General features: G+C 39.9%; 1 protein-coding gene across 1 annotated transcript in view; it reads left to right on the forward strand.

Annotated features, from left to right (window-relative positions):
- Positions 1-13,711, forward strand: part of C6 (complement C6) — a 97,490-nt gene that overhangs the window by 81,106 nt on the left and 2,673 nt on the right. Inside the window, exons 16-18 of the mRNA XM_047766473.1 lie at positions 318-506; positions 7,012-7,102; positions 9,897-10,138. Coding sequence (XP_047622429.1) covers positions 318-506; positions 7,012-7,102; positions 9,897-10,138 — 522 coding nt within the window. The remainder of the gene's footprint in view (positions 1-317; positions 507-7,011; positions 7,103-9,896; positions 10,139-13,711) is intronic.

The following is a 13,711-nucleotide window of genomic DNA, read 5'->3' on the forward strand; positions in this document are numbered from 1 at the left end:
GCCTCTGTGTCACCCACAATGTGAAGAAAGTGAGAAGAAGATCATTTCTTGAAAGAAAATGATCCCAGTAAGGTAATGAAAGTTGCAAGTGGCTAGAGCCAGTCTTTAGCAAGTTCCACAGTTAAAGGAACTAAAGGGAGTTTCTCAGTGGAAGCCAGGGATCCTCAACTGCCAGTTTTTCTGATCAAAAGGCAGCATTAAAGCGAACCAAAGCAGTGAATCATATTCAAGTCACTTTTTGAATTACATAAAATCTGCCTATACCCCCTGAGTATTCTGTTCCACCACATACATCTGAAATGTTTCTGTCTCTGCAGGGACTGACTGCCTCATGCCAGTGGTGCCAGAAGTACTGAAACTGTCACCATTTCAGAGATTGTATAAAATTGGTGACTCCATTGAGCTAAGCTGTCCCAAAGGCTTTGACATTTCTGGGCCATCGAGGTACACATGCAGTGGGGATTCCTGGACACCACCCATTTCAAGCTCACTCACCTGTGAACAAGGTGAGTAGCATCTCAGGATCTGGGGTCTGCTAAGGTGGTGTCCTCTGAGGTTGGTCGTGTAGCATCTACAGAGGCAGTGTTTCTTAAGTGTGTTTTGGGAGGAGGAAGCAGAAGATTCCACTGTCAGGCTGGATTATATTTCACCTGATATCATTGGTGACATCAGGAAGCAAATAAGTAGATATTAGTCAAGTGGGTGTCTTCGAATCTTAGAGAATGAGGTCAATTTGCTTTTCCAACATAATATTTCAATATTTTGAGAGCATGTAAGCTCTATCATGTAACAAAATCAGAATTAATAGTTAACTGAAAATTTAGTCCAAGTGGAGAGCCATAAAAAAGTCATATGTACTACTTTTTAATTAATTAAATATTTTATTTAGACTTAGAATGTAGAAATACCAAATATTCACCAATTTTCTAGCACAGGAGCAAGCTCTAATTTCCTAAATAGTCTCCTAATTTGAGTGCCAAGATTATTAACCTATATTAACCCTAACACTAACCCAAATACATAATTTATCATCTATGTTTTCCCATATCAGTTCCTCTAAAACAATGGATTTTTTTTTTGTCTTTTTGCCATTTCTTGGGCCGCTCCAGTGGCATATGGGGATTCCCAGGCTAGGGGTCCAATCGGAGCTGTAGCTGCCAGCCTACGCCAGAGCCACAGCAACGGAGGATCCGAGCCGCATCTGCAACCTACACCACAGCTCACGGCAACGCCGGATCGTTAACCCACTGAGCAAGGGCAGGGATCGAACCCGCAACCTCATGGTTCCTAGTCGGATTCGTTAACCACTGTGCCATGACGGGAACTCCAAACAATGGATTTTTTAAACCCTGGGTGGGACACTTCTTTTAAAAACATCTCTACTAAAACATAATTTAAAAGATGCATGCACCCCAGTATTTGTAGCATACTATTTACAATGACAAAGACATAGAACCAACCTAAATGTCCATCAACAGAGGACTGATAAAGAACATGTGGTATAGAGGTTCTGGCTGTGGCACAACAAGATCTGTGGCAACTCTGCAGCACCAGGACATAGGTTCAATCCCCAGCTAGGCACAGTGGGTTAAAGGAGGCAGGTCTCAATGGCAGCTTGGATCTGATCCCTGACCCAGGAACTCCACATGCTACAGGGTAGCCAAAAAAGAAAAAGAAGAAGGAGGAGGAGGGGAAGGAGGGGAGGAAGAGAAGGAAAAGGAGAAGAAGAAGGAGTATATATACACACAATGGAATATTAGCCATAAAAAAGAATGAAATAATGTCATTTGAAGCAACATGGATGGACCTAGAGATTATCATACTAAGTGAAGTAAGACAGAGAAAGACGAATATCGTAGGATATTTGCTCATATGTGGAATCTAAAAGAATGGATACGAATGGACTTATTTACAAAATAGAAGTAGACCCATAGACATAGAAAACAAACATTGTTTTACCAAAGGGAACTATAGGGTAGAGAAAGATAAATTAGGAAATTGGGATTAACCTATATACACTACTGTATATAAAATAGATAACGAATAAGGACCTACTGTATATCATAAGGAATGCTATTCAATATCTCGTAATAACTCAATATCTTGGAAAAAATATAGATATATATACAAATCACTTTACCGTACACCTTAAACTAATACAACATTGAAAATCAACATTTTAATATATTTTTTTTTTCGCTTTTTAGGGCTACACTCTAAAACCTCGCAGCCTATGGAGGTTCCCAGGCTAGAGGTCAAATTGGAGCTGCAGCTGCCGGCCTACACAACAGTCACAGCAACATCAGATCCTTAACCCCCTGAGCAAAGCCAGGGATTGAACCTGCATCCTCATGGATAGTAGTTGGATTCATTCCCCCGCTGTGCCACAACAGGAACTCCTGTAATGTCTCATTTTTAATCAGAGACTCTTTGAGGATCTACCTGAGCTCAGATATGATTGGGCCTATTTAGTCTATGAAAAAAAAAAACCAAAGGCACAGAGAAGCTAAATTTTGAGTAAATAAGAATCTTGCAGCAGCTCTGCTAGTTTTTCAAGTTCTCTGCCATCTTGCCTTCTTTATTCTCTCTGGACTTTTATAATGTGTGAAAGAAAAGGGAAAACTTAACCTATTATGTAACTTTTTAAAAAAATTTTAATGGCGCACCCATAGCATATGGAAGTTCCTGGGCCAGGGATTGAATCCAAGCTGCATCTGCGACCTACACCACATCTGTGGCAACACTGGATCCTTTAACCCACTGTGCCACAGTGGGAACTCCCCCCAATATATAACCTTAAAATTATTGATAATGAGCTTTCATGGCAATTTGTGGTAACTTCAGGTTAGTGCTGTGGCTTGGTTTCATTTGACTCCTGATCATATATGTCAGAGGGATAGATATAGCTGGGAACCACAGGCTTTTAGAAAGTTAAGATCATCTGGGCATCTTAGGTAGCAACCTCTTCTTTGTACAAATAACAGTGCATGTCGGAGTTCTCAATGTGGCTCAGTGGGCTAAAGGACCGATATTGTCTCTGTGAGGATGTGGGCTTAATCCCTGACCTCACTCAGTGAGTTAAGGATCTGGCATTGCCATAAACTGAGGCATAGGTTGCAGATGTGGCTCAGATCTAGTGTTGCTGTGATTGTGGTATAAGGCCATAGCTGCAGCTCCAATTTGACCCCTAGCCCAGAATTTCCATATGGTATAGCCATAAAAAAAGAAGAGAAAAAAATAACAGCTACATCACACACCCGCATACATGCACACACTCACACCTTTGTGTTTGAAAAAGAAATTAAAATTATAAGCCAAACTGGGAGATAATGAAATGTTCTACATCTAGATAAAGGCAAGAAATAACCCATCTCTTATAGTTTCTCTCTGACAACGCTGGCAGGAAGATCAATGAAAAGAAAGAAAATCATCTATGAATCTGAATACTCTTTCCTCTCAGTATGGGGGGAGCTGTGTGATAAACAAATGCTGAGATCGTGGTTGGCCAAGAAAAGACCTTTAATTTTTGGAGTTCCCATCATGGCGCAGCAGAAAAGAATCCGACTAGGAACCATGAGGTTGCGGGTTCAATCCCTGGCCTTGCTCAGTGGGTTAAGGATCTGGTGTTGCCGTGAGCTGTGGTGTAGGTCACAGACGTGGCTTGGATCTGGTGTTGCTGAGGCTGTGGTATAGGTCGCCAGCTACAGTTCCGATTGGACCCCTAGCCTGGGAACCTCCATATGCCGCAGGTGCGGCCCTAAAAAGACAAAAAAAAAAAAGAGAGAAGACTTTTAATTCTTTCAATATGAAAAAGAATTTTGCTTCCTGAAGAGATAAGATGCTGCATATCCTCTCAGTTACTTTTTTCCCCTCTGCTAAGAATTCAACACTTCCAGAAGATCCCCTCACCCTCAGCATATTTCCGGGTTCCTCAGAAACTGTGCAGGGCAGGCAGCGTGGGCAGCTGAGGGCATTTGGGCTTCTGCTGGACACTTAGTGAGGGAGCAGAATCCTCGCACATGATCATTGACAATTTCAAATCGGTGGTGACAGAGCAATGCTCTGTGTGCTTAAAAGTTGATGCTCTTTGGAAATAACATACAGCTTAGGGTCCCTCTATGACCTAAGTGTGGATTTATTTACAAAGGCCAAAGAGGCATAGCTACACAAGAAACCAAAGAAAAACAAGCCCATGTCAATGGAAATCTTAGTATCAGACCTTACCAGCAGCTATAGCTCTCCATATTCATGAAAGTTCTGAGCCAAATTTTGCCAGACAGAACAAGGGTCCTAACAGAGGATAATAGTAGGAAGTGGAAATGCATAGCAGCGAAGAAATTCTACCAAATTTTTTTAGACATGCCCATGGCATGCAGAGGTTCCCAGGCCAGGAATTGAACCCAAGCCACAGCAGAGACAAGGCTGGATCCTTAACTCACTGAGCTACCACGGAACTCCTAATTGGTTTTGGGTTTTTTGTTCTGTTTTGTTTTGTTTTGTTTTTTATCTTTTTCGGGTCGTACCTATGGCACATGGAGATTCCTGGGCTAGGGGTTGAATCGGAGCTGTAGCTGCTGGCCTGCGCCATAGCCATAGCAACCCCAGATCCGAGCTGCGTCTGCCACCTACACCACAGCTTGAGGCAATGCCAGATCTTTAACCCACTGAGTAAGACCAGGGGATCCAACCTTCGTCCTCACAGATGCTAGTCAGATTCTTTTCCGCTGAGCCATGACAGGACCTCCCCTAATTTTTAAAATCTTTATTTTTGCTTCTAACATAAACCTCCTACCCTACCAAACCTCCTGCCTAATATATCTTCCTACTGCCTTCCTTTGACAATTACTTGCTTACAGGGGCCACTGTCGTTCCACGGGTACCTGCTTAGTCAGATCCAATCCAGGAAGTTTGCTTCATCCAGTAGGCTCAGGTTGTCAGCTCCAGGTGGAATTCAACCGGTCTAAACCTTCTCTGGATGAGCCTCAACATGAGCAGAGATAACCAAGATTTCCCCTTCTGTATAACATGCCTACATGTTCTTCTACATTAATCTCCCTTCCTCAATTGTTTATCTTAGCTCAAGCATCATTTTCTTACAGATCTTTCCTTAGGTTTCTCAGTTGGGGTCTTTTGGTGAACTGGTCTCCTGGAACAGTGATTCTTCAAAATATCTATCTCAGCCTTTAATTATAAACCCATCATTCTGATTATTTGATTAATGTCATTCCCCCCCCCCCCACTATTCTTTAGATTCAGGCAAAAGGGGGACTGCTATGGTTTTCATTTTTTTTTTTTTTTTTTTTTTTTTTTTTACCCATACAATTCTGGTACCTAGAATATTACACAGGGATAAATAGCTACATGTGGGAGTTCCATTTCTCTATTGATTCTTCTTGTAAGAAAATATGTCTTTCAAGCCATTATCCTCCCAAATCCATCCTCACGGTTGTTGTCACAGACGTCAGTATTGCTAAACATAATGGACAACATTTTGGTCTTCATCTACCTTGACCTCTGAGCAACATTCAACAGTATTGACCTTATTTCACACATGTGTTCTTTCCCTGGCTTCTGAGACACACCGTTGTCTTGCTTCGCTTCTACCTCTCTGGCTGTTGCCTTCTATTTTTGGCAGCCGCCTGCCTTTGCGTGGACTTTAAGCGTTGGAGTTCCTCAAGGCTCAAATCTGTCCCCCGCCTCATGCTACCTTCTCCTGCTGGGGAATCTCACCTGCATACATAGCTTCAATGACAAATTTAAATCTTTACCACAGACTTTTCCACTGAGCTTTAGCCCTGAGTATCCATATCCCCATATATCTATCTTGCCTAGATGTCTTCAAGAGACCGTAAACTCAACATATGCAGAGAGGGACCCTTGAGTCATCACACTTGCTTCCCTGCAACTAACTAATGTCTTCTAATATTTTCTATTTCAGTTAAGGGACCAATATCTATTCTCTTATACAAACCAGAAACTTAAGAATTATGCTTGAAAGGGCTCATAATGTATCCACAACATGCAATATCCTCCACTTTACCTGCTCAAAATGTCTCATGTTTATCACACTTTTCTCTGTTTCCTCTGCTGGCAGGCACTTATGTCCAAATCACTATCTTCTTTCACCCTAACTACTGTAATAACCTCATAAATTATCTACTCCCTTGGCTACCATGACTCTCTAAATCCATTCTCCACACAGAAGTCAGAATTCATTTCTTTTCCAAATCCAGATCTGATTTTGTCACACCACTCCCCTGCATAAAACCTATCAAAGACTTTCCACTGCTTATGAAATAAGACAAAGATCCTTCAAAAGCCCTGTGTGACTCTGCACAGTCTGCCATGCAGCCACCCCTCTGGCGTATCTTATTCCATGTCCTTGTTTCCCTGTACTTCAACCACCCTGGCTTTCTTTCAGTTCCAAGAAAGTCATATATTATCTCTCTTTTGAGCACTTTCATAACTGATGTTTCTTTTGCTTCAAACACATTTCCTTTCCCCATTTTACTGCTTGTAACCTTCCTAGCTACATCAATTTTCTTGATTATATGCTTTCTCTTTAAGAGCAGCAGCAGTTCTATTTGTACTAGTATGTGTGTTTGGTTAATGTCTGTCTGCCCCACAAGACTAGAAGCTATGTGAGCACAGGATCTGAGTCAAATTTTGCTCAATCTACTCTCCCCAGAATCTATCACCTTGCTGGAAAATCATAGTCATTCAATAAGTATTTGAAAAACAAATGAACACAAGTCTCATTAATTCCATTTTCTTTAGTTCTTTGAACTTAACAACAGTTTTAGGTTGGAAAATGACAGCTCCTCACGAGAGTTAGGGAGGGCTTTTCAGATGGACTATATCATGATGACATACTTGGAAAAGCCAAAATGAATGCTCTCACTCCATGAGATAAATGAGAACCTTTCACTGCTGCCTTTTCTCCTAAATTCAGACTTATCCCTTGAAATCCATGCTGCGCGTTGTTCTTTTCTCTGTTTCCTTTTGTTTCAGATTTTCTGACACGCTTAAAGGGCCATTGTCAACCAGGACAAAAGCAGTTGGGATCTGAATGTGTTTGCATATCTCCAGAAGAAGACTGCAGGTAAGAAATACTCTAAGGACTGTGTTGAGAAACTGGAATAACTAGTCTATTATAACCAGCTTAATGAAGGAGCTGAGCTTCTTGAAGCATAAACATAAAATGTATTAATTCTTCACATAACTGATACCCCCCGTGTTCTGCTGAATTCCTCCTTCCCCACTGGGTGGCAAACACTCTTAATTATCTCTCTGCCTTTGTTCCTTAAGTTTGCATGACTTCGGCTACTAAAAAGGTCTCATTCTTGTCCAGTTTAAAACCTCAGGTTCAATGATTTCAAAACCTTCTCCTTCCCCCTAAGTGTAGGGCAAGATTATGATCCAAAAGATTGGACTAGAGAAAGTAGTGTGATGATGGACTTCCACAGACACACAGACACACACACCCACACACACAGACACACACACACATCTGTTTGTCAGTTTATTCTTCCACACAAGGGGCAGAAAGCATGAAGAAAAATGGGAGTTCCTGTCGTGGCTCAGTGGTTAACGAATCTGACTAAGAACCCTGAGGTTGCAGGTTTGATCCCTGGCCGTGCTCAGTGGGTTAAGGATCCAGCATTGCCATGAGCTGTGGTATAGGTCACAGACGTGGCTTGGATCCCGCGTTGCTGTGGCTCTGGTGTAGGCCGGCAGCTACAGCTCTGATTGGACCCCTAGCCTGGGAACCTCCATATGCCTTGGGGAGCGGCTCAAGAAAAGGCAAAAAGACAAAAAGAAAAGAAAAGAAAAGAAAAATGACATATCCTCATGTGATTTCTATGACTCTGCTGCTATAACTGCCTCTTTTCATATGAATAAACCCAGGAGTGTCGAGGCTGCTTATTAATCTAAGGGCTATTTCAGGGGAATTTAATCCAAAAATAGCAGCACCTTAAGGTAAAATTTTGTGTCTCTATCTCACAAAATAAATGCAGGGGGAGGCAGTCTAGGCATGGTATGATGTTTCATTTCTGGTAGGACTGGGGCTCTTTCCTTCTCTCTGTACTGCCATTCTTTTTTTTTTAATCTAATATTCATACTTTATTTTTCATTGAAGTATAGCTGATTATTTATTTTTAGTGAGGTAAAGTTGTCTTTTCTCATATTCTTAAAGTTCTTTCATGGTCCAAGATTTCTCTGTTGGAATACAAAGGAAGGAAGACAAAAATAATGGACACTTTTTCCCTCTCCCTCTCTCTGCCATGTTTGAGGCATATGGAAGTTCCCAAGCCAGGAATCAAATCTGAGTTTCAGCTGAAACCTACACCATGGCAACACCAGATCCTTAACCCAGTGTGCCACAGTGGGAACTCTACATTCTCTCTTTTTAAGCAGGGGGTGGGGTGGGGGGCCAGTCTTGGGATTCATCCCTGCTCCATCTCATTACTCTTATCTTATTCACATGGCCACAGGGTCTGTAAGGGAGTCTAGGAAATGCAATCCTTTGGCTGGATGCAAAAGCGTCTTTGAATAAAATTAGAGTTAAATTACTGAGGAAGGGAATGAATGAAAGTTGTGTCCGGTTGTGATACTTTACTCTTCGTACTGATTAGCTCTCATATTCCTCTGACCTACAGGTGAAAGAGCACTTATAGGGATCCATTTATTTGTTTATTTATTATATGAGACCACGACAGGGTCTTTTCCCATAAAATTCCATCCACATAATTCATCCCAAAGGTGAAACTCTCTACCCTCCTCAGTATTAGGCACAAGTGGGCCACCTGGTATGAACTTCTTGCAGCTGAAGCCCCGTCACCCAGCAGATGGTCTTCTAAGGAATGCTTACCACATTCACGTTGTCCATTTAACTTGGAAGAAACTTCTTTTCTTATCTTTTCAATACCAAACCATGAGAATACAGACTGTCTTCTGAAACTGCTTGAATTTCAGCTCAGTCCTGCCTCTCTATCCCTTTTCTATAGCTCTGAGTTCTTTATAGAGCACTGAAGCTGTTTGTGAGAGTGGCTGGCCCCACAGCTTGAATTCTCTGAACTTAGAAAGTGGCCTTTTGTTCTCGGCTATGGGCTTCAGTTCCTGGAAACAGTTTTACAGGCTGGTGCACTGACGGATAACTCAAAAGTTGACATCAGACAGGAAACTCAAATTTGGAGTAATCAAGGAGTTCTTGTCCTCTCAGCACTAGAAGGACTATGACTAACCTCTTGTTAGCAGAACCCATCCATTTACTTGGACTTAACAAATTACCCAGAGAGTGACTTAAAATCTCATTCTCTGAATCACAAAACAAACACACTTGCAAAGCTATTTAAGTATATATTAGACTCTGGTATTGCAACTAATGAGTGTTAGAAAGAGTTCAGAGGAGATACAGACTGCCATATGCTAGGTTGATCAGAATTAGCTTCAAAATGTAACTGGAAATTGATGTAGCCACAGATAGGCAGAGAGGAGAGATGATGTACCACTCATTGAGTAGGTCATAGCAAAGGAAGAATAATCTTGTCAGTTTAGATGATAAAGAGGAATTAAGGAGGATGGGAAAGTGATTCTAGAAAGGATAGTTGATTGGATTCAAAATATGGAAGATTTTGATTATCAGAATTTAAGAATTCAGACTTTAATTTGAGGATAATAAGGAGTAGTCCCAAGCTTAAAGTGAAATTTTAGAAAGATGAATCCCAGAGCATGCAAAATGAAGTGAAAGACTGAAAGCAGAGAATTTGGATACAGGGGCAGAGGGGGAAACAGGGAGGAGATAACTGAATGGCAAATTAACAAATGAGTGGTTACATGCCATCTCTTCTTTTCTAGACTTCATATATAAATTCTTGTTTTTCTCTCTTGGACAGCCATCATTCAGAAGATCTCTGTGTGCTTGATACAGACTCCAATCATTACTTTACTTCATCTGCTTGTAAGTTTTTGGCCGAGAAATGTTTAAATAATCAGCAACTCCAATTTCTACATATTGGTTCGTGCCAAGATGGTCCACAGTTGGAATGGGGTCTTGAAAGGATAAAACTTTCATCCAGTAGCACAAAGAATGAATCCTGTGGCTATGATACCTGCTACAGCTGGGAAAAATGTTCAGGTAAGTTCCAGGGGTGACCCATACTAGAAATGTTCCCACTTAACCTTTACCTCAGCTAGTTTATCCCACTTGCATTTATACACTCTTCCTCAAAAATAACCTTTCCTTCCTCAAAATAATTCCTTTTCATTGTAAAAAAATTTTATGAAATGATTTAAATATAAGGCAAAAATAGAACCCACCTGCAACTAGAAATAACTACTTTAGGAGAAAAGAGATAAATTAAGCGTTTGGAATTAACAGCTACACACTACTACTATATAAAATATTTAAATAACAAGGACCTATTGTGTGGCACAGGGAACTATATTCAGTATCTTGTGATAACCTAAAATGGAAAAGAATCTGAAAAGGAATATATGTATATTTTATATATCTACGTATCTGTATCGATCCATCTATCTTATATTTCTCTAAATATAGACTGGGTTTTATCATGGATAAACAAAACATGTGTCAGAAACATTTGCCTCAAATATTATGAAGTCCTCTTGCAGGGGTTGGGATCAGCCAAAGCTGGCAGTGTTAATACAGGCAGGATGCCTTGAGCCCAGACACCATCCCTCATGGGACCAGGCATGGCTTCTCCCTCGTGGAACATTCATTCTCCCACATTCTATTACTTCTCTCCCCCCCCTGCAGGGGGTCAACCAGATGCTTCAAGGAGCTCTGGGACTTCACCTCTAGAGTCATCCTTGGCTCAGAGTTAGCCCCTCATTCCCAGAGAGCACTCTAGTGAGCCACCAGCTAGCAGGGTAGTATTTCTTAAAATTGCTTGAGATCAGACTACTAATATGGTGCTGAACTAATTCAGAGTGACTTTAATTTCTTGTATAAAAACCCATCCCATAAAAAATTTTCCCTGGGGCCTCTCACACCCCAGGAGTGGCATGGATTATGTTACACATTAAAAAAAAACAGGATCATGGAAACCCTTCATGGCACAGTGAAAACGAATCCGACAAGGAACCATGAGGTTGCAGGATCCATCCCTGGCCTTGCTCAGTGGGTTAAGGATCTGGTGTTTCTGTGGCTGTGGTGTAGGCCAGTAGCTGTAGTTACGATTAGACTCCTAGCCTGGGAACCTCCATATGCCGTGGGTGCAGCCCTAAAAAGAAAAAAAAATAAGATCATGAGCTACATTTTATTTTACAAATTGTTCTTTTACATTTAATATACCATGAAACTATTTCCATGTCATCATATATTTTTCTTTCGTGTAATTTTCAATGTCTGCAAAAGCCTATATGGACATTCTGTGATTTTTTTTAAATCAATCTTCAGTTAGGCATTTAGATTTTTTTCCCAAGATTTTGCTGTTAAAAACAGTGTTGTAGTAGAAAAATCTATCACAGATAAATCTATAATTGAATATTATTTCCTTAGACTGTACCTTAGAAGATGAAATTTCTAGGTAAATTTTATTGTAAAATATAAAGTCTTTGTTGGTACAATGTATCAACTTGCTTTCCAGAAACATTTTATCACATCATATTCATATTTACTTGTGATACAGACTACCTTCCACACCCTCACCAAGCTATTACCCCTTTATATCTCTGCCTATTTGATGCTTAAGAGGTGGCATTACATTTCCATTTTCTGTAAATGTATTGCCTATTGGCACTTCATTTGTGAATTGCTTAAAAGCAGAAATTTCACAGCAGTGCATTCACTCTAAGATGAAATTGGAACCTGAAATAGTTCAACTAAGCGTCATATAATACATAAATAGGGGTTGAAGATTAGGCTTTAACAGAACTCAAATAGGCAGCTAGATTTCCCTTGTGACACATCAAAAAAATCAACTTAAATTGAGGCATAAAGTAAGCAATGGAAACTTATTACATTGTTAACATCTAACTTTTGTTGAAACCACCTTACTTTTGCAGAAACAAAGACAAAAACTTTATTATTACCCTTGGCTTCTCACTTTTCAGCTTAATATTCTTCAAGTTGTAACTTAAACCCAGGTTCTTTCTGATCCACTTAAAGCTGATTATCAAAATCCAACTCCCTAAGAACATGTGTGTGTGTGTGCATGTGTGCATGTGTGTGTGTGTGTGTATAAATAACTGGGTCATATATATATTAGCTGTACAGAAAATAAGCACAACATTCTAAATCAACTATATTTCAAGATAGAAATAGAAAGAAAGAAGAAGAAAGAAGAAAGAAGAAAGAAAGAAAGAAAGAAAGAAAGAAAGAAAGAAAGAACGGACAGAAGGAGGAAGGCAGGAAGAAGGAAGGAGGAAGAAGGAGGAAGGAAGAAAGAAAGAAAGAGAAGAAAGAAAAGAAAGAAAGAAAGAAAGAAAGAAAGAAGAAGAAAGAGAAGAAAGAAAGAAAGAGGAAAAAGAGAGAAAGAGAGAAAGAAAGAAAAAGAAGGAAGGAAGGAGGGAGGGAGGGAGGGAAGGAAAGAAAGAAAGAAGGAAAGAAAGAAAAAGAGAAAGAGAGGAAGGAAGGGAGAAAGGAAAGAAGAAAGGAAAGACCCAGCTGCCTTGACAGTTGGTGGGATTGAATCCCTTACAGAGGGTCATCATGGTGGCACAATCAGCAGGCTATCTGATGGTGGCGATTCAGCAGGTCAATGTCTGGGGCTCCCGACCTTCAAGCCATATCCCAACAAGGCAATTTCACATAAGAGACAGCCAACCAGGCCCGATACATGCATTGCCTAACTCTGATTATTATTAAGTCATCATGTAGGTAAATTTTACTATTCATTTTTTCACTGCAAGACCAACTCCATTGACCAACTGACATCTCTCTCAGAGAGAATAATTTGTGATACAAAAGAGATAAAAGTACTATAAAACTATGTATTTATTTAAACTGCATATTGACAATATGACTTTTTCTCTAAAAATTATAATGTTAAGAACATTGCTGTCAAAAATACATACAGAGAATAATAGGGGTTTGGACAGCAGGGAGGGGCAGCTCAGGTATTTGGGGATGTGTCCAGTGTTAGCTTCTATTCTTCCTTATTTATCACGGAGAAAGTGCCTTTAGGGCACTCTTCTATTGCAAAGGATTGCCCTTTTCTTTTCTTTTACCTTTCCCACAAATTATTCCTTTCAAATCTGAATAACAAATAATCCATGGCTTATGATTTCATCAAAATCTACTTTTACTGTTAGCCCTATGCTGTACATGTATCTAAATCCTACAGTCTCCATGAATCTAAATTTTTCTGAGAAAAGGAACATAAAAAGTTTAAATACCTAAGCAATATTGCTCAAGTCAGCAGAATATCTTGGAGTATTCAAACTAAAACATTAACATTTCTTAATAAGATATTTAAGTCGTTTAAAATATCCTTTGATCCTACACACAATCAAAAAACTGAGAGCATTTTCCCCCTAAAGATATGATCTGCCTGTGCCAGCAACTTAAGCAAAAATCACTGTCACAGAGATTTCTGTTTGTATAGCACTACAGAATAGCATTGATGTATAAACCATAGCATTTATAAAGAGAGAAAACTAAAAATGTGTTTTATACCCAATCCACTCAGGGCACATTGGGATATTATTAATTTTGAATTGAATTGAATGTCACCTTGATTAAATT

This window comes from Phacochoerus africanus, chromosome 1 (genome assembly GCF_016906955.1).
Source record: "Phacochoerus africanus isolate WHEZ1 chromosome 1, ROS_Pafr_v1, whole genome shotgun sequence".
Classification (NCBI taxonomy): Eukaryota; Metazoa; Chordata; class Mammalia; order Artiodactyla; family Suidae; genus Phacochoerus; species Phacochoerus africanus.